The sequence below is a fragment of the Chlamydomonas reinhardtii genome, chromosome 3 (genome assembly GCF_000002595.2).
Source record: "Chlamydomonas reinhardtii strain CC-503 cw92 mt+ chromosome 3, whole genome shotgun sequence".
Lineage (NCBI taxonomy): Eukaryota > Viridiplantae > Chlorophyta > Chlorophyceae > Chlamydomonadales > Chlamydomonadaceae > Chlamydomonas > Chlamydomonas reinhardtii.
This window is the reverse complement of record NC_057006.1, coordinates 5,047,950-5,064,690: the sequence shown is the minus strand read 5'-3', so window position 1 is coordinate 5,064,690 and position 16,741 is coordinate 5,047,950. Positions and strand designations below refer to the sequence as shown.

General features: G+C 61.0%; 3 protein-coding genes across 4 annotated transcripts; 2 read left to right on the top strand and 1 right to left on the bottom strand.

Annotated features, from left to right (window-relative positions):
* The first annotated feature begins 54 nt into the window (after window positions 1-54).
* Window positions 55-2,314, top strand: CHLRE_03g181000v5 (uncharacterized protein). The gene is made up of 5 exons (XM_001702886.2): window positions 55-380; window positions 674-902; window positions 1,139-1,387; window positions 1,597-1,704; window positions 1,835-2,314. The coding sequence occupies exons 1-5, from the start codon at window positions 118-120 to the stop codon at window positions 2,024-2,026; spliced, it is 1,041 nt and encodes a 346-aa protein (XP_001702938.2). The 5' UTR covers window positions 55-117; the 3' UTR covers window positions 2,027-2,314.
* A 6,287-nt stretch (window positions 2,315-8,601) lies between these two features.
* CHLRE_03g180900v5 (uncharacterized protein) lies at window positions 8,602-11,665 on the bottom strand. Of its 2 annotated transcripts, none has more exons than XM_043061044.1 (4): window positions 11,396-11,665; window positions 10,996-11,170; window positions 10,637-10,831; window positions 8,602-10,520 (listed from the first exon to the last, which is right to left on the bottom strand). In XM_043061044.1, the coding sequence occupies exons 1-4, from the start codon at window positions 11,437-11,439 to the stop codon at window positions 8,994-8,996; spliced, it is 1,941 nt and encodes a 646-aa protein (XP_042926173.1). In that variant the 5' UTR covers window positions 11,440-11,665; the 3' UTR covers window positions 8,602-8,993. The 2 variants fall into 2 exon arrangements, with proteins under 2 accessions (XP_042926173.1, XP_042926172.1); XM_043061043.1 differs by having other exon boundaries at window positions 8,716-10,520.
* A 133-nt stretch (window positions 11,666-11,798) lies between these two features.
* Window positions 11,799-16,709, top strand: CHLRE_03g180850v5 (uncharacterized protein). Its single transcript, XM_001702884.2, has 12 exons — window positions 11,799-12,204; window positions 12,442-12,741; window positions 12,875-13,231; window positions 13,375-13,515; window positions 13,702-13,821; window positions 13,926-14,111; window positions 14,246-14,403; window positions 14,512-14,660; window positions 14,816-15,117; window positions 15,331-15,531; window positions 15,682-15,774; window positions 15,962-16,709. The coding sequence occupies exons 1-12, from the start codon at window positions 12,064-12,066 to the stop codon at window positions 16,100-16,102; spliced, it is 2,289 nt and encodes a 762-aa protein (XP_001702936.1). The 5' UTR covers window positions 11,799-12,063; the 3' UTR covers window positions 16,103-16,709.
* Window positions 16,710-16,741: the final 32 nt, after the last annotated feature.

The window sequence follows — 16,741 nt, the reverse complement described above, 5'->3', positions numbered from 1 at the left end:
CGACGGGGTTCCACTTCCAGCCACGGCTGATAACTCCAACGAACATCATCAAAACATATACTGCCTTACCACCTACAGGGTAATGCGCAAGTTACAGTCCGGTACTCTGGTGGCTGAATGGTGATTCCTCTACGCCACAATACGCTGTGTGCCATTTCGCTAACATGGATTGCAATCTTCTGTTTAGTATGCATACTTACAGCTGAGGGCGCGAAGCCGGCCCACTGTCGCGCTGACCTGCCCGGCTGTTGCCCCAACGTTGTCGAACATGTAGTCCTCCTGCACATAGAGAAGACGGGAGGCACATCAGTGCGGACGTTTCTTCAGTCGGCGGTCAAAAAGAAGTTCCCGAAGTCAGGCGCGATATGCAACTACCTCAAGTGAGAGTGCGCGCGTTTGCACAGTCGTCGGAGGCGGTGGCAAATGATATTGTCAGGGGGCGGCCATGGTGCTTTGTTGGTAGGGGGCTTGCGGCAGAAGCTTCACAGGTCACTCGACCCCGCACGCCACGGAGGGGCACCAGTTGCCCGCCTTCCACTAGTCTCACACAGTGCCCTTAGCAACCCATGCTCAACTGTGCTGAGTGGTCAATCAACAGCATAGACCGTTCTCACTTGGCACTGCCAGCTCTTCTCTGGGTTGGCTAATCGTGTGTCACGCTCGGCTGGCACAGGTACATGCCCTATCAGTGCCAGCCCAGCAGCGCGAACGGCGGCAGCTCCACCTGTAATCAGAAAAACTACGATTACTACGACTCTACCATAGCTACTGGGTCACACTTCCGGAAAGGCTGCAAGTTGACGTCCAGCCACCATGACTTTCGTATTATTGAAGCTATCCCGGAGGAGCAGCGCAAGACGACGCTGCTGATCGTGAACCTGCGGGACCCGGCATCACGTGCGGTGAGATGAGGCAATGGGGATGGCGCCACAGCTAGCAGCAGAGGTCATAGGACTTGTGGCGCCGAGCACAACCGTACGACTGAAGCCGCGCTACTTTAGGATGCCTGTGTAGATATAGGCGTTCCTTTCACGACGGGGGCTACCCGCGCCTCCTCGAGTCCGATTTGGCGTGCGCAGTACCTGTACGTGCCCTCTGAACCCGCTACTCCGGCTGCACTCGTTCCGCTGCGCTACAGGTGAGCCACTACCACATGCTCAAACGGCACGGTGACCCGGGCGCACTCAACGCGAGCGGCGTGGTGGAGTACTTCACGACTGACCCGCTGGGCGTGTCCATCAGCCGCAACCGCATGACCCGCGTGATGGCCGGCGAGTTCTGCTGCAAGGACGGCGCGCCGGCGCGCTACACTGGCGCGGCCATGTATAAGCTCGCGCTGGAGCGGCTGGACGAGTTCTGTGTGGTGGGGCTCACCAGCCGTGTGCAGGTAGGTCAGGAAGCGGGTAGGCTGCTGGTGGTGTGTGATGGGGAGCGAGGGGCGGGGCTTAGTTGCGTCTGGAATGGATCGCTGTGAAAGGACACGGCTGCCGTAGCGCGGTGCGTGCATGGTTTGTTTGACGGCGTACAAGCATACATACTCGCGACGCCAATACCTTGCATCGCGGTCCAACATGCCGTTCCTGCCGTCTCACACAGGATACAATGCTGTACGTGCTGCACGCGCTCGGCCTTCCCACTGACAAGCCGCCCAAGAACCTGCACTACCACAACAACGCCAAGAAGTACCAGCCCACGGCACCCGAGGTGAGACCATGACGCCCGGCCCTTCAGAGCGCGCAGCCCTTGCCATATACCAGTGTTCAAGCACTCCGTATGTTGACACCAACATTCCGAGTACAATCTTCCTGAAGCTGTGCGCCCCGTCCACAAGCAGGTCCTGAAACAGCTGTCGGACTTCAACGCGCACGATGTGGACCTGTACACGGCGGCCCGGACCCGCTTCGCCGAGCAGATGAGCGCGCTGGGCGAAGCTGGCTCCGGCAATAGTGAGGGTGGCGACGGGGTCAAAGGGGAAGGAGTTTCTGAGGGGTCAGGGAAGACGGAGGTAATAGACACAGCAAGATGAGCATGGCTCCGTGGTGTCCATGGTGTAGCACCCTCCGCTGCGTTTGGGGCATGAGACGCCTTGGGATTGGGAAGGGTTCCGGAACATGTGGCATGCCTACGCGCATGCAACATCTGAGAGATGACTTATGGATAGGCTGATGCGACCAGGCGCTCAATGCTTGTGCCGCGATGTCCGACACTGGGCCGCTATACGCGCAGCTTGTTCCAAGACCGTATCGACGGGGCTATCATGTAGCACCGGCCGTCGCCGTCCGGCCGTCGTACGGCGATGTAAGGTCCCCCACGGCGCGCCATGAGTGGCTTTCGCGGACACCGCAGCCTCACACGCGAGCATTATATAGGGCTTGCACTTGATCCAAGCAACCACCCAGGATAGTGTGTCGCAGCAGGGGGGGCGTAGGATCCAGCGTGACCCGGAAGGTCGGAACGTCATCGCATCATTCGTTGCTCAGTGTTGCCCAACAACGCACGCGGCGCCCAATGTGTGGGCGGGACGCGGATGTTCTAAACACAGAAGTACATAACCGCGGAACACGCCCTGGGGCACCTAGATGTGTCTTTAGCCGACTACCGTACTGCCAAAAAGGTTTCGGCTTTCTAATGTTCGGGAGGGCTTCCCCGAACTGGTGAAATTATTCTATATTTTTTATATTTCGGGGGCGTTCGGGCTCTTGTAACAAAACTGTTCCGAAATTTCGGGGGCGCCGGGCAAGGCCCCCCCAATCAGTACCCGTGCGCTGCACATGGCCGCGTGTGTGTGGCACGCACGCAGCAAGCAGCACAAGAGATCGGAGATCGCAAGATTTTGGGCGTGCCCGGGTGTCAAACCCCCGTGCCACGGTCCAGCCCCTCGCGCGCGACAGCGCGCCCGACCCGCGAAATTTTCCATATGTTTTTTAATTTCGGGAGGGAATCCTCAAAAATATGTATGTAATTGTTTCGGCGTTCAACTTCGGCGACCCACCCCGAACTTAAAAACCCGAAACCTTTTTGGCAGTACGGTATTCTGCTACACCGTGTCAGAAACCTCGCCTCAGCTCACGCCAGCCAGAAGGCAAGTCCCTACCAACCTGCAACCACCGCACATAAAACGGCAGGGGCAACTATTTCGCCGCCTCTGGTACAGAGCTCACATAAATGTCATCACCCGCCACCGCTGCCAATGGTCTGCGCGTCCCGTGTCTTACTCCGCTCCGGGGCTGCCACAGGGGGGCTGAACCGCTGATGAAAGGTTTGCGCATCTTGGGCCGCTTATGCGCAGCCAGCCATGCAGCGCCGCCCTTCAACAGGGGCAGGGGTTCCTGAACAGGGGCGTTCACTTGGGCGTTCACAAGAATGCTCAGTGAGGAGATTACATCACGAGATGACAAGGTCTCAAAGGGACAAGTCTTCCCCGGTGACGGGACAAGGGGTGTCAGCTTTGTACAGCTGGAAAATGGGCTGAGCCCCCGTACGCTTGGGAGCTAATAGGCGTGTAACGCCCCGTCAGAGCCTCCATGCCGCTACGACGCGCTGGCGCATCGGCTAGGGACACTCGGGTTGGGGCCGTGCGGGATTTCCCGCGCCACGCATGCGTGCCTTGTCACGTTCCCAAACACCCCACGCATTTCTTTCGCCTCCTGCCATACTCAACACCTCAAAGGGCTAGGCGCGGGGCGGGGGCGACCTCGGGGCTTCTCGGCATTCTGGCGCGTCGGCAGGCATGGCTCAGCAAGTGGCTCAAAACTTTCGATATACTTCCCGCTTTGCTTGCCGCCAACATAGTTTGCCTTAGAGACTGCATATCAGCGGGCACCGGATGCTTTCCTCGCGACCTCGCGAAAGTCAATTGTCCATGGACGCGCGAAGGCACTTCTCGCTCCGCCCGAATTTTCCCCGCCGCCTATTTACGTGCAATAGGCATTAACAAATACTAATACGTAGCAGTCGCGGTTTGCGCCAGTATGCTATGTTTTGCCGACGCACGAACTTTTCTTCGAGCCACGGACAGGGGTGTTCCTGGGGGGCTTCGCCCCCCCCCCCCTGAAACGCTGCGCTGGGGGGGCTCAGCCCAAAAACTGGGGTATTACTTGGTGGCACTCCTCAGTGACGAACACCTGTATCTGATCATCATATCCCCAAAACCGTTTGCAGAGAGATTTGAACCCATGTAGAGGTTCCCCTTCCGTAACAGTTTCAACCCGGGGGCCATGATATAGTGTGTTCCTCACTGGAGTGCGGCAGCTTGCAAGCTACAAATAATATATATACTATATCATGTAGCTTTTATTTACACGGTTTGCCCCACTCGCTCACATTGACACCCTGGACCGGAACACGGCAGTGGCTGTGTGATGGAACAGTGGCAAGGCAAGTTGATAAAGTCCCGTAGGGCGTAGCTGATTCCCAGAACCCAACAAATGGCATACAATTGGCAGCGGCAGGGCAAGAGTGCGCGGCTGGTCGAACGCCGGAGTTACTGTACCGACGAGTTGCTGGCTGGCTGGAAGTTTGCTGACGCGCATTCCTCACGCTCCGGGTGCCCGGCCAGGCGATAGCACCACACAGACACACCGCAACGCCACACTCGCGAGGCAGAGCCGCATCGCACCTGCAGGAAGGTGACCAGCGTCCACGGATGAGCACAAGAGGCAGCCGCAGAGAAAATGCAAACGGAATGCAGCAAAGCAATGGCCGGGCGACAGTGTGGCAAGCAGGGGCACAGACAGGGCGAGGCAAGGCAGAAGAGGGCGCCCGAATGTACGGATGATGAGTGGCGGGCGAGTCGAATGCAATTGCGAGACAAACACAACCGGAGTGTGAGGAAGCGCCGCGGGTTGGACAAGGGGTGTCAGCTTTGTACAGCTGGAAAATGGGCTGAGCCCCATGTAGCGCAAGGGGATGTGACGATGGGCACCGGCGACATGAACAGCACCCTTGCAAGCCCATCCAGCGGGACTGGCCACTATGCCAACGCCGTGCCGAGGCACCGACATGCCCTGTCCCCGCCACGCCACGCCACCTTACCCACGCCACTTCACGGTCCATGATATCCCAAATGCACCTCACCCACATCCCACTCAAGCACCGCAAACGGCTAGCCGGGCTCGGGCGCGGGATCCCGGGCCTCGACACATGTAAGGCTCGGGGACGCATGGTTTGGCTGTTGCAAACAATTTCGACATTCTTGCCCCAAGACGCTTGTCGTCGACATGTTTTGATACATGGATGTAAGATATTTAGGGGCCGAGAGCTATACTCGCGAACTGAAGAAAGTCAAGATGTCCATGGACTCACGAGGTCGCTTCTCGCTCCGGCCGAGTTTTCCCTGCCGTCTATTTTTCTACAATAGGTAATTGCAATTAATAATACGTGGCACTCGCGGTTTGTGCCAGTATGGTACTTTTTGTCGACACAGGCACACACGCCGCACGCACACACGCACGGACAGGGGCAATCCTGGGGGGCTTCGCCCCCCCTGGATCGCTTCGCTCAGGGGGCTCAGCCCAAAAAGGTAAAGCCGTGGCTGATGTTCGGGGCAGAGCTGTGTCGCGCGCCCTAAGGACCGAGTGCGGTTAGCGGAATGTTTGCTGTCGTCGCGCGCGGCAGTGGCTGGGGAGTGGGGACATCCTTCGCTTCACTCTTCCCCACGGCGTGTGGGACCTGTCCACGTTGCGCCTGTGGTTCCTGGCTACCATGAACGGCACCGCCAACTACCAGTCGCTGCCGCGCGATGTGGAAACACTCATCGAGACGCTAGAGGTGTGGGTGGGCACCGAGAGGGTGCAAACCATACCCTACAACAACCAGCTGTTCCGCATCCTAGCCGACTACGACCGCAATGTTCAAGACATGCAGGCGCGCAGCGTGATAAGCAACAGTGCATGGATCACAAACGGCCTCAACAACGCCATATACACCGTCAACCAGTCACCCTTTTGCATGACGCAGTGGTATGGCTTCCTGGGCAGCGGCGCCGTGATTGACACGCGCGCCATGAGCGGCCCCCTCACCATCGTGCTCACCCTCGCACCAAACGCCGTGTTGAACTCAAACAATGCTGCTGCCACCTATGCGCTGTCAGACATCCACCTCACCATCCAGAGCTCGGATGAGGCGCCAGCAAGCAGCTTCGAATTTGAAAACTTCAAGCTGTACTTGGAGCAAAACGGCTCCCCTGGAACGCTGCCAAAAAGGGGCTGAGCCCCTCCACAGTCTGAGGCCGAACTACCTCATCGCCCGGACATAGCCGCGGTCGGTTCGTACAGGCACCGCCCGCCATGCGTCCCTGCCAAGCACAAGCAGCAATTAATTTCACCACGCACCATGCTATGCTATGCTCGCCAGCAAAGAGCGCAAACCAGACACCGGCAGGTTTCAACCTGCGCGCCGGCGCCACTTCTCGGGCGGCGCCGCGCTCTCCTCCTCCACGTGGCCTTGCCTGCCTCCTCTGCCATGCATGCACATGCACGCCGAGGTCGCCGACACTGCTGGGCCCAAGGCCTGCGCCGCCGCCAGGTCCTGCGACACTGCCGCTACTGCCGCCATGTCCGAAAACGGGCTGAGCCCATACCATGTCCACCGTTCGAACCACGTTACCTCCACGGAGTCACAGATTATCGCTTGACTGTTTACATTCGCAGCCAGAAGGTGCGCGTTGGTTGCTAACTCCGTCTGTCCCAGGTTGCATGCGTGCCCTGTACAGCCCATGCAAACAACTCACCGCACAACGTCATGCCCGTCCAGGTCCTCGAGCAAACGGCGCAGCAGCTGGCTGGGGGAAGGCCCAAGGACGAGGTCATCGTCGGCTGGGGCAACGCCAACACTGGCCACGGCGGCTGCGTCAGCAGGTCAGGCAGGGGCTCTGGTCCTTGGCTCACTCAGCCACTCACTCACCCGGCCACTCGCTCAGCAACGCACTCACTCACCCACCTTCACTCACCCACGCACTCGTCATCTTCACCCACTCACTCACTTACTTCGGTCAGGCAGGGGCCAGCGCTCGTATCTTACGAAGGCAGGGGCGACGTCAGTGGCCGAATTCCTTAAAACGGCTTCGTTTAGTTGACGAAACAGGCTGCCGCCGCTTCGTTCACCCCCAAAATTTTTCCGGGGGCTCCGCCCCCGACCCGCACGATGTCGACACCGACACGACACGCCCACTCCTCCCCTGCTTCCCGCCGACCCAACCTCACTCTCCCGCCAGGGGAACCCCTGTCTCCCACCGTCAACACCCATAGATACAGCCCTTTGAGCCTTCTTACCATATGCCACGCAGGTTTCGGCCGTGGAGTAGCCGCTGGAACCCCCTGTCCTTGGCCAAAAGTGGCCGAAATCCCAAAAATGTCTTCGTCTGTTTGCCGAAAGACCCCCCAAGATCCCGTGCGTTTTGGCCGAAATTCCAAGTCAAGATCAACAAAATTTCGTCCGCCAGAGGCCTTTCTGGGCAAATTTCGTTCCGAACGAAGGAAGATACGAGCGCTGGCAGGGGCCCAAACCGGGCGCTGCTGCGTCTGCTGGTGGACAAGTACGCCCACCTGGTGGTCTACGTGGACGAATACTACAACAGCCAGGTACGCTGTGATCTTCACAAAGCAATGCGCACAACGCTCAATGCACACGTACCTTACCTGGCCCAAACCTATCTCTGTGTCTGAGCAGGTGTGTGCGAAGTGCGGACGGCGCCTGCTTGGTAATAACGGGCAGCGCTGCCTGGAAGTTGTGATTCCGTTTGGTGGCTCGCGTGCCCGCGACGTCCAAGTGTGCCAGCACTGCGGGACTGTGTGGGTAAGTGGGATGGCAGGTTTGGGGCGGCAGGTCGGTTTGGAGATGATGACATACACGGGATGACACGGGATGACACAGGGCGGTTTGGAGATGATACGGGGTGACACACGGGATGACACACGCCCTGTTTGCATGTTGAACTGCAGGGCCGCGACGCCAACTCGGCTACAAACATGCGGCACGCGCTGATGGAGATGCTGCTTGGCAAACCGCGGCCTGCAGCCCTGCGACCTGCTGGCGGCGGTGGCGGTGCAGGGCCTGGCGGCGGCGGTGGTGGTGGCGGTGGCGGCGGTGCAGGGCCTGGAGACGGCGGTGGCGGCGGCGGTGGCACCGCGCCTACCGGCGGCAACAGCAGCGGCCACGGCGTTGGGCCCGGTGGTGGCGGCGGCACGGGCGGCCCTGGGCCCAGCGGCAGTGGCGGCGCGCAAGTTCGGAGCAGAGGGGGCGGGCAAGGCCACGTGGAGGAGGACAGCGCGGCGCCGCCTTCAAAGCGGCGCCGGCGCGCAGGTTGAGACCTGCCAGTGTTGTCTGGTTAGCGACCTGTGCTGACGAGCATGGCGTAGCGGGCAGTCGGCTGCAGCGGCAAGGGTGTTGAGAGGTTTTCCTTGCTGTCTGGTTGGCCTGCTGCCTCCTGCACTAGTGCTTGATAGCTGGGCGCGACTGGGCACATATGGCGGGCGGTGCCTGCACAAACCGACCCCGGCTATGTCCGGGAGATGAGGCTAGTATCGGAACCTTCGGCCTCAGACGGAGGACGTGGCGTGGGCTCAGCCCACTTTTCCCTTGCGAGGGAGAGCCACCTTTTCTTGTCAAAACATGTACACTAAAGCTGTAGCGCACGCAGCCAAGCGCACTGCTGTCAGTAATGCCTGCGCGACGCGGTCCTCGCCCGCTCATCCCAAACCAGACACTGGCCGGTTTCGACATTTGGTTTCAATATTCTATCCTCCTTGTGGTCTTGCCTACTCCTGCAGCTTAACAATACGCACACCGCAGCGGTGTTTGCCTCCACGCTGAATGCCCCCAGCCGAGGACCTCATGCTGCCATGCGCTCATGGCCTGCTCAATAGCACTGACACAACCAGACCCGTCTTACTTAACATATGTACTTGGCATGCCAACCATGGCATCGCATTTCAGTGAGCCATGCCTCCCGAGTCTATTCTCAACCCCACCAACGCTTCGCCTGACAGCCCATGCTATGGCCGTGGTACAGGGGACGGCTTGACCCCCAAACTCGTTACCCGCATTGGCATTGTAGCGGATGTGGGTGGCAAGAGCCCCGTGTATGTCCCACCCCGTGGCGGCGCCTGCTTCTGCGGCTCCGCAGCCGCCGCGCCGCCGTTGCTTCCCGCACTACTGATGTCCTGCCTTCTGGCCGCGAAGTCGCTCAGCGAATCTTGCTGCGGCGCTGCTATCCCAAAGCCTGCCGTCATGTCAGGCGAGGGCGACTGGCCGGTGGTGGGCATGCGCGTCCGAGCCCCCGCCCCGCCTCCTGACGAGCGCTCCGGGGCTAACCCAAGGTCCAAAGGCGTCAGTGGTGCAGACGCAGGCGCCGCAGCAGCAGGCCCGGGCGCCGCGCCGCGGTGCAAGCGGCTGTTACCTGCCAGCTGGTCCCTCCGCGTCCCGGGGCCGCCCGCCGGAGTGCCACGGCCGCTGCCGGCGGGTGAGCCCACCTGCAGCCCCGACGTCCCCGCACCTGGTGCAGTCGGCCCAATCCACAGCGACACGTTCTGCCCGGCGCCTCCCCCTCCGCTGCCACCGGCCGCCGACGGCGAGCCTGGATGCTGGAACGCCGGGGCTTCTGGGTCCCAGCCTGACAAGCCCAAGCCGTCATTGCGGAAGGATGCCCCCTTGCGCCCCGTCAAGAACAGCCCTGGCAGCTGCGGCGGCGGTGGCGCAATGGGCGCCAGGTTCGCGACCATGTCGTCGTGCTCGCTGGAGGCCGCGCCGCTGGCGCCGACCGGCGGCTTGCCCGGTGAGGTAAACGAGGACGAGCACGGCAGCCGCGGGAAGCCGCCGCTGTTTAGCCCCGGATCGCCCCGGCTGCCGTACTTCCCCTGCAGCGGGCTGAGGGGTTCCAGATGGCCGTGCGGCGGCAAGGGCGGATGCCCATGGTTCGATGCCGAGGCTGGCCCGGGCGAGCCATGGGCCGTGTTAGGTGCGCCGAGCGCCGTTGCTCGTGTGGGCGTCGCGCTGGCGCCCACGGCACTGGATGCAAAGGAGCCCATGCCAATGGGTGAAAGGTGGTGGTGGGCTTCCGCTGACAGGCTGCGGTAGCGCGGTGACATTGGCGATGCGGTGCCAGGTGCCGCCGCGGCTGCGGCCGGGCCAAGGCCTGCTCCCGCTGGCGTCCCCACCGGCTGTGTCGATACTGCACCAGCCACGTCCCGCCTCCCCACCAGCTTCAACGCGACGCCTGACGTGTTCTGCACGAGTTGTGCCGCTACAGAAGACTGTATCTGACGCACTGAGCCAACTGCAGCGCCAGTCGGCTTCGGCCCCGCGCCCACCACTGGCCGTCCCTGGGCCATAGTGCTGGCCCCGGCAACCGGCCGCGCGGCCGCCGGTGCCGGCATAGACGGCTCTACATCGCTCTCATCGCCAACTTCCAAGTTGCGTGGCGGTGGCACGGTAGCACGGCGAATCGTGGCTGTTGCGTGTGTGCCGCCGTGACCAACACCGGCAGGCACGGGATTCTGCGAACCAGACGCCCGGCGGTCACCCTGCGCGAGGTACAGGCGAAGCATTTTGGGCCAGGGACCTAGAGGCGCATGACATGTTGCGGCATGTGTCCGAGCTCAACAAAGCCGCACCGCCTGAAGCCCCGCAACCAACCAACCTGCGTCTGAGGGCTTGCCCCGCTCGGCGGTTTACGTCGCGCCTCCGAGGCTTTGAGCTGGTTGCTGCGCCCGCCTGGCCCAGCGCTCAGCACACGCCGCCCGCCGCCGGGTCCACCACCGAGTCCCACGAGTGTTGTGGGCACATTCTTAAGGTGAGGCGCCAGCTTGAGTGCGGCTTGTTGGGCCGCCTCGCTCTGCAGCCAACAGCAACAGGTGCAACCATCACCCGTGTAAAGCATCAAGGCCTCGTAGCACAATGTATGCTGTGCTCGTACGCCAACGGAGGCAATGGTCAGTAACGGGCCTCGGTATGTGGCCTTGTTTGCGGCTTGAGCTTCACCGCAGTACAGGGACTCACCACGCTTGGCCCATCACCCCAGCCTTCCAGCACCCAGGGCTCCGCGTCGACTGGGTCCGGTTCATCTTCCACTTGCGCTGCTGCTGCTGCATTGGCGACCTTGTTGAGCAGGCTGCGTGGGCGGCCTCCAGCTGAGGCTGGCCGTGTCCGGCTGTACTCCTCAAGGTGTGAGGACCTGCAGAGCGGCGGTCACACGGCGCCATCGCTTCAGCAGCACGGCGCACCCACTACCCTGACCCCGGAAGCTAGGGAGTCCCCAACCGTCGCTGCCCACCCGCAAACATAGGCCCCAGTGCTTCCCCACGGTGCTTCCCCCTGCTTCGGCTAGAGCTCTGGCCGTCGGGCACGTAACCCCGTGCAGTCGACAATTCCGTGTGCGCAGTCGCCCATTGGGTCGCACCTCTCGATACCGGCCAACGGGTGCCCGTCAATACTTTGGCTCATCCTTCAGTGCATTCCAAGGTACCTATGAAGGCCAGGCACTGAACCCGTGTTGTCGTGTCGCCATATCAGAGCGCCGATGCCTGGCCACGAAGAGTGTCGCGACAATTATTATCTTTACTCAAAGCCCAAGCAGTTCTGCGTCAGGTGGCCTCTAAGCAAAAATGGGCTGGTAAACGCTGGCACGGACTCTTTCGGACGAGCGCGCAACTGCTGGTAACTATAGAAGATCAAAGGTGGAAGATAGCATGTAAAGGAGAATGTCTTCATCCGACGCAAACTAGGCGACTGCGATGGGCGGGATGAAACGGGACAAACTCTGCTGTTTCAACCATGCACACAAGGCCTTTGCTCTTACACCTATGATAAAGGCACAACTCGTGTTGGATTACCAGCTGCAGGTCAGCCAACACGACGAAGTGCTGCTGGCCCTGGAAGTTGCACGAAAGGAACACACAGACCATCTGCAGTTAGAATTCTACACTGTACTTTTGAGTGCCTGAAGTAATAGACCTTTGTTCACAGTCAGTTCTACACCGGCCGTTTGGATCATCGTTGTTAAGTTGCACAAGGGCGAGCGCAGCTCAGCAGCCGGATTGGCTCTGAAGCACTTGGGCAATAGCAACAATGGACTTCGCGGCGCTTGAGGACATTGATGGAGTTCGGCTCACCTGGAACATCTGGCCGAACTCCAAGCTGGAGGCGACGAAATGCGTTATTCCGTTCGCGTCCATCTACACGCCCAACAAGCGGCTGCCCACGATGCCGGTGAGGCGCAGCGGCGCGTGCGAGCGGAGGACACGTCGCACTGAGGGCTCGAGCGGGAAGGGGCAGGAGGGAGAGGAGGGCTTTGACGGCCCGCTTCGGCGCGTACGCTCTCCCTTCCACGCGCAAGGAACGCGATGTACATTCGTGAGAAGCAACCGGCACGCACCAGAGGCTTGGTGTGCAGAAACCACATGGAAGTGAATGTACCTGAGCTGACCTGTGTGGCACGCTTCGCAGGTGCTGCCGTACGAGCCCATTCCCTGCAAGCAGTGCAACGCCATCCTCAACCCCTACGCGCGCGTGGACTTCTACAGCAAGGTGTGGATCTGCCCCTTCTGTCACAGCCGCAACCACTTCCCGGCGCATTACCAGGGCATCTCCGACACCAACATGCCCGCGGAGCTGTACCCCAATTACTGCACCATCGAGTACACGCTGCCCAAGACCGTGGCGCCGCACCCGCCCGCGTACGTGTTCCTCATCGACACTTGCGTCAGCGAGGATGAGCTGAGCGCCTGCAAGACGGCTATCATGCAGGTGCGGTAGCCAGGGGCTAGCCATTGTACCACCGAGACAAGGGGGGAATCGGTGCGGGGTCCTGTGCCAACCCGCCGCTCCTTGGCATCCTTGGATCCATCATTACGCTTGGATCCTTTGTCACCGCCCGCAGGCCATCCAGACGCTGCCGGAGTACGCGTACGTGGGCCTGGTGACGTTCGGCACGCACGTGCACGTGTACGAGCTGGGCTTCACGGAGTGCAGCAAGTGCTTCGTGTTCCGCGGCTCCAAGGAGTACACCAGCCAGCAGATCGTGGAGCAGCTGGGCATGCGTGGGGGCCAGCAGCAGCGGGCCGGGCAGCCGGCCGGCGGGCCGGCGGGGCCGGCACCGGGGCCGCAGCGTCGCTTCCTCATGCCGCTCGGCGAGTGCGAGTTCACGCTGACCACCGCCCTGGAAGAGCTGCAGAAGGACTCGTACCCGGTGGTGGCCACACACCGCCCAGCGCGCTGCACGGGCACAGCCATGCAGGTGGGCGGCCGGGTACGGGTAGGCTGAAGCAGACGGTGCGGGCTTAGGCGGGCTTGTGTGGTGCGGCAACATTTTGGAGGAAGAGAAACATTGGCCACGCATTGAGGCACGCCTTGAAACGGAAGTGCTGTTGTGTTGTGCAGGTGGCGGCCTCGCTGCTGGGCTCCTCGGTGCCCATCGGCAGCTGCGCAGCGCGCATCCTCCTGTTCGTGGGCGGGCCCTGCACGGAGGGCAGCGGCAAGGTGGTTAACCGGGAGCTGACGGAGGAGATCCGCTCACACAAGGTGAGGGCTGGGAGCAGGGCTGGGCGGTTTCAAGGGCGGGAGGGGCATTCGGCAATCAAGATAGATCCAAAAGATGTGCGGGCAACGCGGCTGGGTATGTAGGGCCAGGATGTTGGCGCGGGCGTTCCAGTATGATTGGCTTTGCAGCCTGCTGCCAGAAACGGTGTCTGCCTGACTAATCCACAGGACCTGGCGAAGGACGGTGCGCCGCACTTCCGCAAGGGCAAGAAGTTCTACGACGGGCTGGCGCAGGAGCTGGTGGCGCACGGTCACTCGCTGGACATCTTCGCCTGTGCGCTGGACCAGGTGCGACAACCTCTCCATCCCTCAGCAATCCTACGCCGATGTCGTTGTGTACGTGGAAGCAAACCCTAACAACCCTGCTTACCCCTAACTGACGCGGCCTGCAGATCGGCATGGCGGAAATGAAGGACGCTGTAATGCTGACAGGCGGCCTGACGGTGCAGACCGACACCTTCCACAACGTGGTGTTCCGCGACTCGCTGAAGCGCCTGTTTGCGCGCGACGGCGAGGACGGCTTCCTGGCCCTGTCCTCCAACGCCACCTTTGAGGTCATCCCCTCGCGGGACATCAAGGTACGCTGGCATGGGACGCTGGGGTTTTCAGTGGAGCATCGGGAGCTGGTGGGCAAGCGGCTCGACGGCGATTGGGCGCACGTGTGAAGTCGCAGAACATTTGGTAACCTGGGCGTGTCCGGTTTCTTCTGCAGGTGGCGGGAATGCTGGGCCAGGCGGCGCGTGTCGACAAGAAGAGCCCGTACGTAGCGGACGTGGAGGTGGGGCTGGGCGGCACCACCACCTGGAAGCTGTGCAGCCTGGATTCGGAGACCAGCGTGGCGCTGCTGTACGAGATCACCGCCACCGCCAAGTGAGTGGCGCACTGGAACGGGGTCGCACGGGGCTCTTGCGTACGGCCGACTGCAGTCAGCAAGCGAGCAACGTGCTAACATGTACCCGTTTATGACACTGCCCACAGCCGGGAAGCGGGCGACGCCCAGTCCAACCAGCAGTTCTTCCTCCAGTTCATCACGCGGTACCTGCATTGGACCGGCGAGCTGCGGTGCCGTGTGACCACTGTCACGCGGCGCTGGATCGACGGGACGCAAATCGGCGAGGTTATCACCGGTAGGCTGGGCGCGGTGTCTTACCCTAATGCGCAGCGGGCGCTGCACTGTCCAGCTTCAGGCATGTCCCGCAAGTCCCGCCTAGCTTGCGTAAAACATTCGCAGCTACACTGCAGAACTTGTAGACCTCACACAAATGCCACCCGCACGCTTCAGGCTTCGACCAGGAGGCGGCGGCGGTGCTGATGGCGCGGCTGGCCACGCACAAGATGGAGACGGAGGAGGACTTTGACGCCACGCGCTGGCTGGACCGCGCGCTCATTCGGCTGGCGCAGCGCTTTGGCGACTACCGCAAGGATGACCCGCAGTCCTTCAACCTGCGTCCCGAGCTCAGCTTCTACCCGCAGTTCATGTTCAACCTGCGGCGAAGCCAGTTCGTGCAGGTGTTCGGCAACAGCCCCGACGAGACCGCCTACTACCGCATGGCGCTGTTCCGCGTGGCAGTGCCGGACGCCATGGTTAGTTGGGTAGGGTTTGGAGGAGGATTGGCACGGCTGTGTAATTTGAATGAGCGGCAGGGTTGGTGGGATGCGTTGGGCACAGGACGCGGTGCCTGGAACTGACAAGTCGCTTCGGGATGAAATTCTCCCTGAAACGAATGTGTATCTTTACTCATCATACCGGGTACGAAAGTGAGCTTTCTTGCTGCCGTCACTGCCCCCTGCCTGCAGGTTATGATCCAGCCCCAGCTGACGGCGTACCATTTCAACGGGCCACCGGAGCCGGTGCTGCTGGACGTGTCGTCCATCCTGCCGGAGCGGGTGCTGCTGCTGGACGCCTACTTCTACGTGGTGGTGTTCCACGGCACCACCATAGCGCAGTGGCGCAAGGCCGAGTACCACCTGCAGCCCGAGCACGTCGCGTTCGCGCAGGTGCGGCATATGCGCCGGCCGCCTAAATCGTGCCCCGTCGAGCCGTTGTCGCCGTACACACCCTCAAGTGCATGCACTGGTCTGACGCCTTACCGATGTGTCCAAGCATGGTGCTAATGTCTTTGTTGTTGGGTGCTGGCGTTTGGACAGGTGTTGGCGGCGCCCCAGGCGGAGGCCAAGGAGATTGTGCGGCGGCGATTCCCCGTGCCGAAGATTGTGGACTGCGACCACAACGGTTCGCAGGTGAGTGGGGCAGCACTAACCGAGGAAGTCAGTAAGCGCAAAAAAGCCGCGCAAAGAGCTGCTATGGTGCGTAACCACCTTCGTTACCGTATTCCAGGGGCCCTATCACTGGCCCCTGTCCCCCGGACGTTTTCGCACACGCGTAGTTGTACGCACAACTGCTGTACCTCTTCTTTGATGCCTGCAGGCCCGCTTCCTGCTAGTGAAGCTCAACCCCTCGTCCACCTACACGTCCGCCACGCCCATGTCGGCCGAGGTCATCAACACCGACGACGTCAGCCTGGCCACTTTCACGGAGCACCTCAAGCGGCTGGCGGTGCAGTCTTAGAACGTGGGAAGTGCAAGCGTGTGTGAACTGCCAGAGTGGGTCAGAGTTTTATGAGCATTGAGCGTGTTGAGGTATCTCTCGTGGTCTAGATGGCAGAGCTATGCATGTCGACTGCATGCGTTTACGCAGGCAAAGAATCTGCCTTAGACGGTGCAGCATACTCGAGGGTGTAGTGCGCGTAGTATGGGCAGGAGGTCATTAGCAGCGTGCTGCCCAACTGTGATATATGGTTCCATTGCGTGTTGCGGGCAAGTCTTTCCGAAGCATTATGGAAGCCATGGCAATCTTCCAGGATGTGGAAATGCAGGAACATGCATGCGATAGGAGGTTGCGGCGCATGGACACAGGTGGGTGATTGTGGTCCTGTTGTGGGCCACCTGCTGTGAGGTCATGGCATGGCTGCAGAATTTTCAGCATGGGTAGCGGAGTGTTTGACCACAGGAGCACGGACTGCGGGTGGTGCGGGCGTGAGGTTGCGCGCAAGACATGTGGATGGTCAGGGCGAGCTCGGCTGGAAACGGTCACCGTTGCGCATGCAGCGTCTCCTGCCTGCCGAGCCTCTTTCGATAGAGATCTGCTGCCGGTATACGTTAAAGTCTCTCGCGGAAAGAATTTGGTGGCTTTGGCAGGACATGCGTG

Bases quoted from the DNA above. Each gene is read 5' to 3' on its own strand.
- CHLRE_03g181000v5 (XM_001702886.2), top strand. From the start codon at position 118: ATGGTGATTCCTCTACGCCACAATACGCTGTGTGCCATTTCGCTAACA. The intron at 903-1,138 runs GTGAGATGAGGC...GCTGCGCTACAG, and splicing joins GGGACCCGGCATCACGTGCG to GTGAGCCACTACCACATGCT. The intron at 1,705-1,834 runs GTGAGACCATGA...GTCCACAAGCAG, and splicing joins ACCAGCCCACGGCACCCGAG to GTCCTGAAACAGCTGTCGGA.
- CHLRE_03g180900v5 (XM_043061044.1), bottom strand. From the start codon at position 11,439: ATGAGCCAAAGTATTGACGGGCACCCGTTGGCCGGTATCGAGAG. The intron at 10,832-10,995 runs GTGAGTCCCTGT...TGTTGGCTGCAG, and splicing joins GGGGTGATGGGCCAAGCGTG to AGCGAGGCGGCCCAACAAGC. The intron at 10,521-10,636 runs GTTGGTTGGTTG...TACCTCGCGCAG, and splicing joins GGGCAAGCCCTCAGACGCAG to GGTGACCGCCGGGCGTCTGG.
- CHLRE_03g180850v5 (XM_001702884.2), top strand. From the start codon at position 12,064: ATGGACTTCGCGGCGCTTGAGGACATTGATGGAGTTCGGCTCACCTGG. The intron at 13,232-13,374 runs GTGGGCGGCCGG...TGTGTTGTGCAG, and splicing joins GCACGGGCACAGCCATGCAG to GTGGCGGCCTCGCTGCTGGG. The intron at 13,822-13,925 runs GTGCGACAACCT...CGCGGCCTGCAG, and splicing joins TCGCCTGTGCGCTGGACCAG to ATCGGCATGGCGGAAATGAA.